A 15,390-nucleotide genomic window follows, 5' to 3' on the forward strand; every position below is an offset into this window, starting at 1 on the left:
CTGCAGTCTTGAACATCAGTCTAATAAACCCAACCCGCTTTGTTTACACCCGTGAGTGGATTTGTTGTAGCTGTATACGTAATATCAAAGTAAATATGTTGACTAGATATGATCCTTCAAGTTCTAAGTTAACCACTGGTCAGAGCGGGGTCAGGGCGTAAGGCATAGGGCGTGGAAAGTAACTAGGTACGTTGAGGTACCAGTTGACTCATCTCAGCTGTAAATAAATAGATCGTCTTGATGCTTTCGTTTCTAAACAAATCCATCATGTCCATTATTCCTGTTCAATTCCCTAGTCTAGTTGGGTCAGATGCATTTCTCCGTCCTCTCTCCGTGGCCGATATTAAGCAATGTGTAGCTGTAGCTGTCGAAAATTCATTCCTAGAGCATGAAAGGTGCTCAGAGCGCAAAGTAGAACCCCCTTCTAGCACATCCTTCGTAAAAGTTATCCATCTTTGTATCAATCTGATACTTCTTCGGGATAACACTCGCACACGCTACATACTAAATATACAATGTTGTTTGAATACCGCCTCGCTCAAGCTCCACAGTTAAGTCTGTGTCTTTTTATCAATACAGAAAAGAGTGAGAAAAGAGCGAGAATGTTATCGGTCAAATCATTGGCTTGAGATGGTCTTCTACTGCTATCACTGAAAGGTCAATATCAATCAATACCTGACAACTGGGAGTCTTTACCTTCTCGGCCTATCTTTCAAGACGGGCAGCTTATTTGGAACGACCTCAATTGCCCTGTTATTGCTATTCACTCTGTAGTTGTTCGGAATGAGTATCAGGCGCGCGAGTTGGGGAGAGATTTAGTCAAGGCTTATATTCTGTATCTGAAGAGTATGAGGGTTACGGCAAAACATGTTGTTCTCATTGCGCATCATCATCTTATTCCATTTTATGAGAGTTGTTGGTTTGAGAATCGGGGACTTGGAGAATGTCGCTTTGCTTGTGGGGTTTGGTATGCTTTAGTACGTCTCTCTCTCACTTTTCTATACAGATAGTTATAACAAAAAATCGCTGACTTTTGTCGAAAGGTTTCGACTCTATGACTTCAACTCAAAAACAAATCCATAGCCAAAATAGTTTCTATTTCGTGTCGGACTTGACTGTAGTTGATAAAAATCGTAAGTCATCGGAGATAAACTCCTTCACCCTGGATTCTAATGTTGTAAGTTTACATATGAAGTTCGAAAATCGCTTATTGCTTGCTTGAATCACAGTGTAGACGCCGGAATGATAATAGCTAGTCTGGGTCATCGGTAATTGTCTCGTTCCATCTGTCCTCGCAATTATACATCAGTTCCCTCGATTCCTGTTGGAACATCTCATCGACTGGGATCACGCCATTGCGCATTTGCTCTTGTGCATAATGACTTAGGTGGCGAGTAAAAATGTCCAAGAAACTTCCAGCCTGTAACATGTTCTCATTGGACGGGGAGGGCTCTGATATTTCGAGATTGAACGTTTCAACTTCTTCACCGGCATATACTCTTCTTGCTGGTAGCTGCGCATACTGATCTCTTGCTTTTGCTATTGTTGCTAAGAATGAAACCATACTTTCTGACTCAGACGGTAGACCCAATCAGCCATGGCGGGAATGCATTCTTCGCTTCTGCTTGAACGGAGATAGGAAGACCATGATCTCCCTTCCAATCCTTCATTGAAACGTCCTTTGCAAAAGTGGTTGGCGAGGTGGTCAATCCTCTCATCCCAGTCCGGGAGGGCCTTGTCGCAAATCCCACCATCTTGATTGAATATTTTTTCACTTACACATGCCAACCATCGATCAGTGGGAGTGTATGCATATGATGAGCATGCCGAAGATGCTGCATGAGATGGCCCTTCCGACGAAAAGAGCGTTCATCCTTCAGAATATCACGACAGGTTTCGTAGTTATGTTCCGAGAGATACTGCTCACTAGGGTGGGGAAATACGTTGGCTAGTTTGCCTTGAGAGCTGCATTTTGCTGGGGTTGACTGCACAGCATTCATAAGCGATCATTGAGGCTGGTTCATCTTCAGGTGGAGATTCTTACCATCGCTGCAGTGGATCCAGGGTACTTGCATTTGGGATATGGATAGGAGCTGTATTTTGTTGTGATTTGGAAAACGAGTACCGACTTTTACGTTGTGGAAGACCAGTCACGCCTACAGAAAATGTTCGTAATTTATTTTGAGAGCCCATTATAGGTATAGGATCATGATTTAGCTCAAACGGTGTGTTTAGCCCAACTGAACTGATTTCTGACTCGGAATGCCATGAATGACGATCTAGTGCGTTGCTGGTAGAAATGCCAGTATAAAGTTTTCTTTCATTATTTTGTAAAATTTCTGTTGGGATTGGTAATGATTGGAGTTCTTCTGCCAAGAAGTTGATTTGAGTCGTTGAATCATGTCCCAAGGTAGGTGGCGTGGATGGTGAGTGGATGTTGGAAATATTAGTTTCAATAAGACTGTAGAGGTCAGGCAATGGGTATGGAAGATTGAGATCAACTGGTAGCTGATCCCATTCAAACTCTAGACCAGCTGAATAAAATTGACTCCAATCAAAACCAGAAGGATATGTACTTGTTGTACTGCTAGATATATCGTGAATACAAACCATTGTTAATTGATATGTACATGATTGAGAACAGGAGTGGTGGAACCACGAACTATGTGACAGGCACTGGCCTGTTACACACCAGGATTCAACCGGATTACTGAGATACATCTCTCATTACAATACCCATCCAGACAATTAAACAGGGGAAAAGCGTTCATGCCCTTCATCCGAACTGGCTCTTGAGTTATGAGTGGCGAGATTGACAGGTCTCTCTGGTTCATTGATAATACCTACCCCGGGTTGATCTGTGTTTACGGGTGAGGGTGGTGGAATCACGGAATGCCCAATACGAAACACCGGCGGATGCGGCGATTCATGAGTTCGGCTCCGTTTGCGAGGTCGAAAGCTTGAGCCCGTCTGTTCAGCTGTTGCTGTACTGTGCGTGTGAGGTATTATGGAAATCGGGATCGGTTCCGATACATCGACACTGCTGCTGATGGCATTCGAGAGAGTGCGAGGAAGGTTATACCCGGCTTTACCGACAGGAATTGACATTCCATGTACAATCTTGCAAATTGTCAATCATACAGTATAGGTATTTTTATGAAGTGTACTCACAATGCTGCAGATCACTAAAAACCACACCACCACATCAATGACTTCTATCACTTGCTGTGCATCCTCTCTTACATGGTTGTCAACTGTGATTTGTTTCAGGAACTCCTTGCTGATCGACAGGTAAAAGATAGCACCAACGCCGATTGGTCCGAAGAACCCAACAAATGCCGCCTGCGAAAAGTACTCGATCTGGCGGATATATTTGTGCATAACAAGGATTATTGGCAGCCGGCGAACAATCAGAATAAGTATTCCCAAGAACACCAAGCGGTAGAGTGGGATGATAGGGTTGTTCAAAAAGGACGACCAAGGACAGACTGCTCCGAACCACATAAACACTGATAGATTGAGAAGCATGTCGATGGTAGGTTGAAGGGAATCATCCATGGTCTCAAGACGGAACCAGTCACTATATTCGTTAGTTCTATATCCCGGCAGTCTCATCGGGGTACCTACTCTTGCGTAAAAACGTTCCCAGCAATGAAGCAGGCAAGAAGGTCATCGGTGCCAATAAGACCGCAAGTCCCCACAATAAACAACTGATGACTAACAGTTAGCAAGGATCTGTTTGTAGAGTGCAGCTTGAAAGGATGTCTTACCGCAAGAGCAATGGCAAATACTAAGAAGCTCTCTCGGTCAACAAAGTGCTTTTCTTCGGCCCAGTGAAGCAGTTTCCGCGAGATCCAACCGACCACAGCTCCATAGACGACGCTCAAAATTATGGTATAAGCCCAAGTCTCATAGAACCACAATGCCATCGCCCTACCTGTGCCGCCACTGAATCCTTGGCCATCCATGCCAGTGTATTTCAGCAAGTAGATACCAAAGAAAAGGAAGGGGTAGCCAAGGCCATCATTCGCGCCTGATTCAGCCACAATGATTCTTTGCAAGGCCTGCGGGACATGTTTATCAGCGAACTTGCCCTTGACAATGGAATTAGACAGGACAGGATCAGTCGGAGTGACACATGCGCCAACGATCAGAGAATGGAGAAATTTGAAATTAGGAACCATAGCCCAGATAATGAGGCTACTAGAGATCCACATGGCAGCCATACCAGGTCCCAGTAGCAGTGCCAGGCTGCGCCATTCGATCTGTAGGTAACGCTTCGGAAGCTGGACACCTGCAAGGACTAACTGCACGCCGAGAACAAGGCGAGTGAAATGCATAGTGATTGCATCGAGATTTTGTTCAGAGTGGAGAGCATAGTCCTCTGGTCTGATAAAATTGGCTGCATGTGGAGAAAATAAGATTCCAGCCAACAATGAGATCACTGGCCCAGGTCAATAACTATTTGATAGATTCGTGTGCAAGTTTGACTCACGTGCTTCTGATAAGTAGAATGTTTCCTTACATAGATAGGAGACGAGCCCGAAGATAGAGATAAAGCCTCCCAAAACGGCGCACACGATGTTGAAGTTGATCAAAGAGAGAGTAGGCATTGCGCTTTAAAGAATAAATTGGCGGTCGACTCACGAACAAAATCAAGACTCAGAATCTAATATCTGTTTGAATCAAACAGCCTTTGGAGGTTGATGTTTGGAGTGAAAGAAAAAGCAGGTGTTATTCAATCACGGTAAGTTTGATATGAGTGTAGTACTGGGCTGTCATCTGTAAACTTTGGATGAGAAAGTGCCGAGCTTAAATTAGGCCCGGTTGATATGAGATATAATTTAATGAATATGTATTTATGGTCGACAATGATAAGTCCAATTGCTAGTTGGAATGGTGCCGGTGGTTAGTATTCTCAAGATTCAAGACTCAGATTCGGCGGTGTGCGGGCGGGTATTATAATTATATAATCTCAACCGGGAATTGATAACTACAGTGGGATCTGATAAAAATTCGGACGGAGTGCTTCGGCTCTACACCGCTATTTTATACCGCCTTCCTCTTTAATTAGTAAACAATGCGTGTGTTCGATATTGTAGAACTAGCTATACCTACTCCCTATTTTTACTTTTATCATGTATCTATGATTCTTTATATTATTCTGTTGTGATTCCATCCTATGACCCGCCATCACCTGTCCTCTGAGACACGCTCTCGAATTTGTGAGCTAAAACGCACGAATGGCATACAAAGTACTAGAATTGAGAGGTTTCTGCCTAACAGAAAATTGGCTTGGCAAAAGTGGGGCTTGTACTCCGTCCGAATTTTTATCAGACAGCACTGTAACTAATGAAATGGGGAACGCTCTAGGCAGCACGGTCGGAACGTGCAGGTCGATTCAGCTAGGAAAAACCAACCCCAATCACAAGGGAAGGCTCAGTGAGAGTAGGGAGTCAAAAAATGAAGAAGTGTGTAAAGGTGGACATTCTGTAACTATCACAACTTCTAGATAAATGGTACCAGATGGTTCTGCCGTTGCAGACCGCTTTCTCCTTCATACTGTATAGGGCTCCCCACTACACTAACTAGCTCTTAAAGTAAATACCATACGAGATCATACGGCGAGCGGACCCAGAACACTATAATAAACTCGAATAGCATATCTCAACAGTCACAATTTGAAATCATTCTAAAACTTGAATTTGGATTATTTCTAGTTAAAGAAATATATATATGAAAAAAAGAGTAGGAAATAATTAAGTGAAGTGTAGTTAAAGCTAAAATAGATAAATTACACCGTAACGTATGGTACCGCTATAATTCATTCATCTAATTTACTTAAAATGGGTTGATTCTTTATGAGGAACCTTATCGTTATATATCACCCAATATTTGAATTTTATCGGAGTCATGGTTTCTGAGATATGATATTCAATTTTTTCGAGTTTACTATGGTGTTCTGGGTTGATCGCCGTGTGATCTCGTATGGTATTTACTTTAAGAGCTATTATTTTTTTGATGGGGTGTTTGCGGTGGCTCTAGCAATTCCCCCATCTATAGCTAATAGTTAGGTACTTAAATATCCTTATCCAAATTTCAACAGCATCATGGAATCGCTGGATGTACTTGCATTCAAAGCTACAACGTCTCCTGCTTAGTGCTTTGTGCAATAGAGCTTAATCTAGTAGGAGGTACCCTGCAAGGATGAGAGACTACACATTACAAGACTGGGGCCCATTGTCAAAGTTCACTGTGGCTTTTCATCGGAGCTTTCCCACAAGTAGAATACATTGGAATGAGTCTGGGAATATGCACGCTCGAGAGCTGAAAAAATTTGGAGCATGTTTCACTCCATGAGAAGAAAATTCGTTTCGTTCGTCATCTATAAGGTCAGATGGGGGGAACCTCATTTATCCGCAGAACATACCGACTACGGATCACTAGTTCTGCTCAACTGTAGGAGCTACAGGAGCAGGAGCTGCAGACCCGTTGGCACTATCACCACGTCCGCGACGTCCACGTCCGCCGCGTCCTCCTCGTCCACCACGACGGCCACGACGGCCATCGCCTGCTCCCTCGCCACGAGACCCCTCACCGACCTGAGCTCCCTTATCAGCCGGAGCTCCCTTACCGGTTTGAGCTCCCTCGCCAACATGAGCCTCCTCGCCGACATGATTTCTCTCACTAGCCTGATGGCGGCGGCGACGGTAGTTGGGGTTTCGCTTGCGCTTGACAACAGGAGCCTCGACAATGTGGCTCTCGGTGTCTGCAGTGGTAGCCTCAAGACCAGCCTCTGTAGGATCAGTCTCTGTTTGAGAAGGGTTGCGGCCACTCCCATTACCAGAAGTCGACTGGATGTCTAGGGTCTGAGGAGGCGCACTGTGACCCTGAGAAGCAGTGTCAATCTCAGCATGAGCCGCAACCTGTTCGCTCAAAGAAGGATCGTCGATCTCAGTCAGCTCGGCATTGACCATGGTTGGGTCCGACTCCGGGGTAACCTCAGGAGTGGTCTCCGTGATGTCCTCGACAGGTGCAAACCGCTCGGATGCCTTCTTGACGTCCGCATCTAACCAAAAAGTTAATTAACAAGTTCAATTGAGTGAATTTTGAACAATAATTACTCACAGGTAAAGTCCAACTCCTTGTCAGAAGGACCGAGTACCTTCTTGTCCGAGCCCCGTACGAGCTTGATGATACTGTCGACCGCCTTTTGATGTCCTCCGTAGATCTGGGAGAGAACACCCTCGAAGGCAAGGGTCTCACAGTTATTGATGTCACCGTCGCGTCGCAAGTTTGACGCAGCGCAAAGGAACTTACTCAAGGTAAGCAAATCCTCCTGTTGAGCTTTAGAAGCCTCGGCCGAATGATGTTCGCGCACAGCGTCAAGCTCATCCTGGTGAGCCTTCTCCAAGCTTGCCTTTTGGTTAGCCAGACTAGTCGCGATGCGCTCCTCGTATTGAGCAATGAGCTGCTTGATGAGAACAATTTGCTCCTCAATCTGTGTAATGGTTGCCTGGAGGGCAGGTTTCTTCAGGGCCTGGGCTTTCTGGTCGGCATTGATCTTCTTTTCCTGGACGAGCTCATCGAGAGTTTTGCCTTCGTTCTCAGCCAGAATGGCATCAACTTTGGAAGTGGCATTCTATTAAATACAAACAATAGCAATCAGCAAATAAGATCTCATCCAATTAATTTGAATAGATAAATACCATCTTCTTAACTGCATTGCGAAGGAGTCTAAATAAGGCGTTAGTTGTTGAACATGATAAACATGATCGCGGGGGTGACAAACTTCTGCAGGTCAAGCAGATACTTTGGCTCTGAACCATTGTCAGAGGTAGTGCTAGCAGGACTAGCAGGGGTCTCAACCTCGGTCTTGGAGACTGAAGCTTTGGTGCCATGCTTCTTGGCTTTCTGGTTGGCAGAAGCGGAAGCCATTGTAAGGGTGACACAAAGCTAAAACAAGAGAACTTTGAGAATTTAAAAGAGGAAATGGGAAATGGAGAAGGGAAAAGGGAAATGGAGAAGTGATGTGAAGAAGAAGAGGGGGGGAGGGGGAGGTGGAAATTAGAAAAGGAAGAAAAATACAGATTGTGATGAAGAATCGACGCGGCTGGAAGTCGCCCGAATCTTTTCCTGATCGGTGCAGCCCACCTACAATCACCACAACTACACTACCACACACTATGCCAGTCAATTGAAACTTATTGATATGGTGATTTGATTTTTCTTTTTTTTAAAGATAAAGTGGGAAAAACCGAAAATAACTTGGGTATCATAATCCTTCAACGCCAACATACAAGCACAACCTTGGAAGGAAAGACCCAACCTCGGCTCGCGACCTCATTGATGGGATCCCACCTTATTCTACTTCCTTCCAATTGAGATATGGATAGGTTGTGCTATCCTTGATATTTGCGCAGGGTTTTCTATACCAGAATTCAATTCATGTTAGAAATATATTCTTCATAGACCGAAACAGCATTTGATCATGCCACAAACCAGATCTGTCCCGATACGTACCTCAGTGACCTTACGGATTGAATTTGCGGATATGTTCTTCTCGCCTGATCTTCTTGACCGAATTGAGGCCTCGCGCATCAATCTAGAAGGTGAGAAGGTAAGTTAGCTGTTTGATTCCAGTGTAGCTTCGTCGACCTCGAGAGTTGCGCGCAAGCTCCGACCGACGTCATGGCAATATAAAAGGGATTGTTGAGATCGTACTCTTGCACGAACAGCATATAGTCCAGAAATATCTGTTCCATCCAGATAACTGTCATTAGCGATATGTTTAGGAGTGTGGGGAAGAGACTTTCGCGCACCAAAATGTCGGCATTTTTACTCACACTCCGATTAGAGTGAGCCTTGACAATTCTTTTAACTGTACCACGAGGGTAGAGTTTCTGAGTTGCTGCCATGGACGTGGAAGTAGGAGACAGTGTTAGTAGGAAAGGCTATGACGAAGGATTGTTTACTTTGCGGAGTAAAACGGCCAAATCATTATGTAAGCGTCTCGTAGTAGTCAACTCAGACGAATATAATAAATACGGCACATCTAATTTTTCATCAGCTCGCTTTGATTTTTTTTTTTAATAAGTTCTTAATTTTTATATTGACCAAAGATCTAGAAGTAAAATATTCAGGTAAATCTATATGTTTATATAGTCATGAGCGTCGACTATAGAACCTCCAGGCAGTGACTGCTGCTGCGGATCCAAGGGCCATGCGCCAGGCAAGGAATACCCAGATAGCCGTCCTCAGTCGGTCATAGTAACCGTGCAGCAAGATTCCCAAGGCGTAGGAGTTCCCAGGCGTATTATCAATGAGAGCCTGGTTACTTCCATTGGAGGTAGTCACAGTCGCCTCACCATCTACTGCTGTATCGCTGATATGAATGCTCATGCTTGCCTTCTTGGAATTATACTTGCGCAGGTGGTAGGTCAGTATTCCGGAAATAAACCGTAAATCAGGGGCTGTAAACGTGGGATACCGATACAATTGCACGGCAGTGTGGGGAGGAAGCATATCTAAGAAATCGGCGAAGATACCAAGAGTTAAGCCCCAGAGCAAGAGAGGACGAGTCGCGTCACCTGATTCTGCATGATTGTTGTTAACACACCATGACTTGAATCTTTGCAGTAAGGATGTGCTGCCACTATGCTCATCAGGTATGAATCCTGGGATCGATGTACACTGCACTGTCTCTGATGGGAGCAGTCGAACGGCGGGGAATTCCATCCAGCCCACGAGAGATCGGACAGCAAGGCGAGTGAATAGCCCGCCCTGTTTGGTAAACCGCTGTGACACATCCACATATTCCACTGTTCTCAGAGATCGTGATAAGAGTGCTCGCAGCGGGATCCAATGCGTGGATGCCACTTCTGTGGGTTGTAACTGGAGTGTAGGAGAGTCACTGCGAGTGGTGAGGAAGACAAATGGACAAAGCACCATCAATCTAGAGTCAAGCTATGGTCAGATGGTATCACATCAATCTATCGTAGCAAGGGTAACTTACGGCACAGACCCCCAACTCGTAGTGACTACTCGTTCTGGCAAATTGCCTATACTGATACAGTCTTCCGTCGTCAGGTCTAGTCCAATCTCTTCTGATGCTTCTCTGATCGCCGCGGCTCGATCATCAACATCCTCTGGATCTCTTTTCCCACCGGGTAACGCAACGTGGCCGGTCCAACGATCCCCAACTCTCGAGGCGCGCTTTATGAACAAGACCTCTGGATCCCCATGCTGAACCCATGGCTGAGCGAAGAATTCATCTAGGCGTTGCTCAATCGGCAGGGATTGATCAACGAGAGATGTAAAACTGGGCCAATGTTCGTAAGTTGGTTTTATCCTTATAATTAACGCGACGGATGCTCGTTTCGTGCAAGACGGAGGATTGGGAACATGAGGATAGGGTCGTCGGTGGAGCTCAGTCAACACACCATGGAGATGATGTGACAGCTCTGAATGAAGAGGGGAATTTTTCATCACGAGTTATAGATTTTTGTATGTAATACGGAGTAATAATAGATATGTAATAGATACCTCCAAGGTCGAGCCATATACAGTTAGCTAGAAATGCCGTGGGTCTAATATCACGGATCAATATAAGTCCGGATAGCTATTACGATACCTTCCGGATAAAGACTAGCTTGATACATTTCATTGGGTAGTCAGGCCCATAGCAACGCAGCTTAGCCAAACGCAGGAGCACGTGCTCTTCCAAAAGCACCTCTCTGCCACAACCAGCCTCTGCTAGTGTTCGCTTTATCACATTTTTTTCTCTTTTCTTTTCGTTTTTTTTTTTTCGAACCGCATCCTAACTAAGACCCATGCTTATTCTCTCATCCTGCAGGATCAGCTAGAGCCTCAATCTTTCTCGCCCTTATCGTTTTTTTCCGCAATTAGTGGAGTACACAATTACGTTCTCAACTGGTTCACCTGTGAATCAAAAGCTGAGGAATCATGCGGTTTGGCAAGACATTGCGAAAGGCTGTGTATCCTCCATGGAAGGGCAATTATATTGACTACGTTAAGCTCAAAGCCCTGCTGCGAGAGCATGAGCATAATGCAGCGGATGCTAGCGATTCCGATGATAGCCAGTGGACAGAGCAAGACGAGGAGGCTTTTGTGCAGGAACTTTTGAATGTACAGTTGGACAAGGTAAACTCTTTCCAATCAAAGACTTCGCAACAGCTCCGGGAGCGCACGTCGGCATGTGAGGCTAAGCTGCGGCCATTGGTAGTGTCTGGGGATCAGGAAGCCTCCAGCCTCGAAGAGCAGGAGAAAAGGAGGATCTTGTCCGAGGTGATAGAGGAACTTGACGGCATCACCAAAGAGGTTAGCGAACTGGAAAAGTACAGTCGCATCAACTTCACGGGTTTCCTCAAGGCGGCCAAGAAACATGACCGCAAGCGTGGAGCTCGATACCGTGTGAAGTCATTGCTGCAAGTTCGCCTGTCACAGCTACCTTTCAACTCTGAAGACTACTCACCTTTAGTTCACCGCTTATCAGTGATGTACTCCTTTGTGCGAGAGTCTCTGAATGAGGACGTCGTACCATGGAAAGAGCCGGAACGGGCCTTTGGCCGTGACGTCTACTCCTCTTATAAATTCTGGGTGCATGCCGACAACGTGTTGGAGGTCAAGACTTACATTCTTCGTCGTCTACCCGTCCTAATCTATAACCCTGGAACGTCGAAGAACCTTGACACCTTCACCGAGGACCCAGCCATCACTTCTCTCTACTTTGACAATTCTCAGTTTGACCTCTACAACCAGAAAGTCGCCCGTGCTCCCGAAGCCGGATCCTTGCGACTACGCTGGACAGGCCAGCTGAAAGATAAGCCGCCAATCTTTTTGGAAAAGAAGGTGGTCAACGACGACGACAGCAGCCGTATGGTCAAGGTACAGCTGAAGGAGAAGCATATCAAGGAGTTCTTGGACGGAGAATATCATCTGGATAAAAAGGTTCATCGTATGGAGGACATCGCCCACGGGGAATCGGCGGACGCAGAAGCTCTCAAAAAGGATGTCGAAGAGTTGCAATCATTCATCAAAGAGAACAACCTGCAGCCCATGCTTCGTGCAAACTACACTCGTACCGCCTTCCAGATTCCCGGTGATGACCGCATTCGCATTTCTCTTGACACCAACCTTGCCCTGATTCGGGAAGATTGCCTGGATCCGGAGCGCCCTTGCCGTGACCCTTCCCAGTGGCATCGCACTGATGTTGACGATACATCCATGACTTATCCCTTCAGTGCCATCAGAACTGGAGAAATTGTTCGTTTCCCGCACGCTCAGCTTGAGATCAAGCTGCGTGGTAAGGCTAATGAGACAGAGTGGGTGAATGAACTCATGTCTTCTCACTTGGTGAAAGATGCCCCTCGCTTTTCCAAATTCGTTCATGGCACGGCTCAGCTGTTTGAAGATTATGTTAATAGCTTTCCATTCTGGCTCGGTGAGTTGGAAACTGACATTCGTCGTGACCCCGAGACTGCCTACCAAGAGGAACAAGAACGGTTGGCGAAGCGAGCAGAGGAGGAAATTGCAGTGGGCAGCCTAATCCTGGGTGCAGGAGGTTTAGATAGCCCCACTCATTATCCTCTATCAGGATCTCCCTACGGCCATCGCTCCCTGCGCAGACCTTCTGGTATTAGTGATGCGCCGCCTCGCATGCGCCTCCCAGTCATCGAACCCCAGCACCACCAGTCGGAGACAGTAGCACCTAGTCGGGTTCCAGAAATTCCGGAGCCATCATCTCGGCCACCGTCTCGCTTCACGTCTGTTCTAAAGTCCATCTCTCCCAATAACTGGACAGGACGCGAGGTTGTGTCCTTGCCTCCTGGTATTCGAGACCCCGGAGTTTGGATCAAGGACTCCGGGCCCGTTCGCGTGGAAAGCAAGGTCTGGCTGGCCAATCAGCGAACCTTCATCAAGTGGCTGCACATCAGCATTCTGTTGTCAAGCTTGTCCCTTGGTCTCTACAACGCTGCTGGCAAGCACAATCGCATTGCTCAGGTGCTGGCCGTTGTCTATACCTTCTTTGCTCTCTTCTCTGCGGCCTGGGGCTGGTACATGTATGAGAAGCGCGGTCGACTTATCCGTCAACGTAGCGGCAAGGACTTGGACAACATGTTTGGTCCCCTTGTTGTGTGTCTTGGTCTAGCTGTTGCTCTGGTGTTAAACTTTGCTTTTAAGGTAACGCTAATTTTCTCTACGTTCAAACAAGAAGGAAATTCGCTAACTTTTCAATATAGTACAAGGCTGTGCTTGAGCAGGCTCGGGGAAACGAGGTCCCAATGGGAATTGCTGTCTCCACAAACTCCTCGGCTCTGTTTAATGGAGCTTCGTGGAGCGCAGCTGGCTCAAAACAGCATATCATGTAATAGGTAGTTTGTAGCATTTTATTCCCTTTTGTTTCTATCAACAGGTTTCGAAGTTCCAGGATTATGTATCTAAGATGTCTCTGTTATTAAATGGCAACTATCTCATACTTTATCGGCTGTACTTCTACAGTAGAGTCTGACCACAATGGAGAAGAACTGGAAGTATATATCTGATCTCTTCCCACTGACTTCAAGGGCCCCAGTGATCCATGAAACTCTCTATTCTATAGATACATACATGAATGGACTGTCCAGATCCAGCTTTCCAACATTCCCTTTCACAACTCACTTAGGCCATTAATACCTATGGAGGTCAAGAAAGGTGATGGGCTTTCTAAACTTGATTCTAATTAGGAATGTTAGGAATCACCATTGCAACTAGCCCAGGAGCTTTAAATATATATTCAGGTCAAGTTGGTGGATTTTGGCATAGATCTTCCCAATTTTGACTAATTAGATAATGAGTATAAGATCAAATGGTATTAGAGTCACAATACTTATCCAATATGAAGGAATGAATGACTTGAAGAAAGGAAGGGGGAAAAAAAAAAGTTGAGAAAAAAAATGAGGCTGACCTGTCTCGATCAGATAACCTTGCGGAAGTTCCAATCCGTTTTACCGAAGCTGGAATCGCATGCGCTACCAATTGCGCCACAGCCCCTATTTGATGTAATATGACTAGAAAAATCACTACATCAACCACAAACATTTCATGTATCATTTTTAGGTAGTATTAAGTAACTGGTTCAATGTCCATACTTAGTTAATCATATACTTATTACCTATTATCCATACCCATATGGGACACTCACTAGTTAATTTTATTCATTATTACCAATCAAGACTATCCCACTTCTCACTGATCGGCTCTCCCACTACTTCTCAGGAATGCCAATTTCATTTCGAGCCTTGCGAACAAACAGTACCAAAGACCAACAGCGCCTCCTTGTATGAACTTCATTGGCAGATTGCTCTTCCTGTTGCATATCATAAAAACTGCCATCAAAAGATATTGAAGTCGGGTCCCTGACCCTCTGCACAAAAATAACCAACCTATTCAAAATTGAAAATTCCAGTTTTAGCTTGATACTGTATATGACTGGCTTGACAGCAGTTTGGGAAGTATATTTGCCGGCGTACTCCAGCCCTAGGATGATGATATCCATCAGAGCGACGACAACACTGATACAAATCAGATACAGCAGCAGCTTCCTACCAACATCACCGTGCATCTGTCCCCCGGGGCGAAACATCCTGTTTGTCTGATAAACGTAGAGGCCGGAGATGATAGATTCCTGACCAAAAAATATCGAGACTTGAACTCGCTCGAATACACTATATGGAACGAGGAAACGTTGGTAATCTGTAGAGTTTGCGCCGTATGCGAGGACTGTGGTTGGGATATGCATAATGATTGCGTTCACGATGATCATGCCTAGAACAAATCGTAGTAAAAGTTCATTGTGCATGATGAGGTGAAGACGGGAGTATAAGACCATCGACTGGCCCGTAACCATCATCCACCAGCCAACGACGATTAGAGTGACATAGAAGTATGAGATTGAATTTGCAAGACCAAAGTCCTTGAGGACGAACCCGATACAGTAGATTGCAATCCCCCATGTCGCAACGAGGCAGCTCCAGAAGTAGACACCAGTTCGGCGTTTGAAGGTCAGAAATATCTTTATGGTCAACTCAATCACATTGTAAAGTGAGATTGTGAAAAATGCCGTGATAAGATAAGTGGCTGAAAGTGGAATTTGAGATCCTAGACTATTTCCGGCATCCTCAAGAGACATTCTGCCGATTTGAGAGGACCATCTGACCTGTGTAATAGTCTAGTATCCAAATATCGCATCTGTTATACCGGGTAGAGTTCATATATAAGGTTTTAGCGCAATTATAGAGATTTACTAGGTGAATTTTAAGAGGAGAAAGTTCTGATAATGGTTCGTGAGAGAGACTTGATAGCTTCAATAACTACCAAATTCTAGACCTT

General features: G+C 45.3%; 9 protein-coding genes across 9 annotated transcripts; 2 read left to right on the forward strand and 7 right to left on the reverse strand.

The window, feature by feature from the left end:
- Positions 1–515: 515 nt before the first annotated feature.
- Positions 516–977, forward strand: N7495_004553 (uncharacterized protein; the record flags this gene model as incomplete). Its single annotated transcript, XM_057207204.1, has 2 exons — positions 516–585; positions 631–977. Coding segments are annotated over 2 exons (417 nt in total), but the record flags the coding sequence as incomplete, so codon positions are not given.
- Positions 978–1,252: 275 nt separating this feature from the next.
- On the reverse strand, positions 1,253–1,754 carry N7495_004554 (uncharacterized protein; the record flags this gene model as incomplete). Its single annotated transcript, XM_057207205.1, has 2 exons — positions 1,253–1,522; positions 1,581–1,754. The coding sequence occupies 2 exons, from the start codon at positions 1,752–1,754 to the stop codon at positions 1,253–1,255; spliced, it is 444 nt and encodes a 147-aa protein (XP_057064885.1).
- Positions 1,755–1,775: 21 nt separating this feature from the next.
- On the reverse strand, positions 1,776–2,000 carry N7495_004555 (uncharacterized protein; the record flags this gene model as incomplete). Its single annotated transcript, XM_057207206.1, has 1 exon — positions 1,776–2,000. One exon carries the CDS (start codon positions 1,998–2,000, stop codon positions 1,776–1,778), a length of 225 nt encoding a protein of 74 aa, XP_057064886.1.
- A 748-nt stretch (positions 2,001–2,748) lies between these two features.
- On the reverse strand, positions 2,749–4,613 carry N7495_004556 (putative Na/H antiporter; the record flags this gene model as incomplete). The annotated part of the gene is made up of 5 exons (XM_057207207.1): positions 2,749–3,120; positions 3,172–3,580; positions 3,628–3,710; positions 3,771–4,444; positions 4,496–4,613. The coding sequence occupies 5 exons, from the start codon at positions 4,611–4,613 to the stop codon at positions 2,749–2,751; spliced, it is 1,656 nt and encodes a 551-aa protein (XP_057064887.1).
- A 1,830-nt stretch (positions 4,614–6,443) lies between these two features.
- Positions 6,444–7,938, reverse strand: N7495_004557 (uncharacterized protein; the record flags this gene model as incomplete). Its single annotated transcript, XM_057207208.1, has 4 exons — positions 6,444–7,069; positions 7,129–7,642; positions 7,710–7,737; positions 7,793–7,938. The coding sequence occupies 4 exons, from the start codon at positions 7,936–7,938 to the stop codon at positions 6,444–6,446; spliced, it is 1,314 nt and encodes a 437-aa protein (XP_057064888.1).
- A 464-nt stretch (positions 7,939–8,402) lies between these two features.
- N7495_004558 (uncharacterized protein) lies at positions 8,403–8,918 on the reverse strand (the record flags this gene model as incomplete). The annotated part of the gene is made up of 3 exons (XM_057207209.1): positions 8,403–8,429; positions 8,524–8,605; positions 8,725–8,918. 3 exons carry the CDS (start codon positions 8,916–8,918, stop codon positions 8,403–8,405), a joined length of 303 nt encoding a protein of 100 aa, XP_057064889.1.
- Positions 8,919–9,165: 247 nt separating this feature from the next.
- Positions 9,166–10,488, reverse strand: N7495_004559 (NUDIX hydrolase; the record flags this gene model as incomplete). The annotated part of the gene is made up of 2 exons (XM_057207210.1): positions 9,166–9,955; positions 10,016–10,488. The coding sequence occupies 2 exons, from the start codon at positions 10,486–10,488 to the stop codon at positions 9,166–9,168; spliced, it is 1,263 nt and encodes a 420-aa protein (XP_057064890.1).
- A 477-nt stretch (positions 10,489–10,965) lies between these two features.
- On the forward strand, positions 10,966–13,391 carry N7495_004560 (SPX domain protein; the record flags this gene model as incomplete). The annotated part of the gene is made up of 2 exons (XM_057207211.1): positions 10,966–13,203; positions 13,263–13,391. The coding sequence occupies 2 exons, from the start codon at positions 10,966–10,968 to the stop codon at positions 13,389–13,391; spliced, it is 2,367 nt and encodes a 788-aa protein (XP_057064891.1).
- An 875-nt stretch (positions 13,392–14,266) lies between these two features.
- N7495_004561 (uncharacterized protein) lies at positions 14,267–15,190 on the reverse strand (the record flags this gene model as incomplete). Its single annotated transcript, XM_057207212.1, has 1 exon — positions 14,267–15,190. One exon carries the CDS (start codon positions 15,188–15,190, stop codon positions 14,267–14,269), a length of 924 nt encoding a protein of 307 aa, XP_057064892.1.
- Positions 15,191–15,390: the final 200 nt, after the last annotated feature.

This window comes from Penicillium taxi (assembly GCF_028828555.1).
Source record: "Penicillium taxi strain IBT 34144 chromosome Unknown utg000003l_segment0_segment0, whole genome shotgun sequence".
NCBI classification, from domain to species: domain Eukaryota; kingdom Fungi; phylum Ascomycota; class Eurotiomycetes; order Eurotiales; family Aspergillaceae; genus Penicillium; species Penicillium taxi.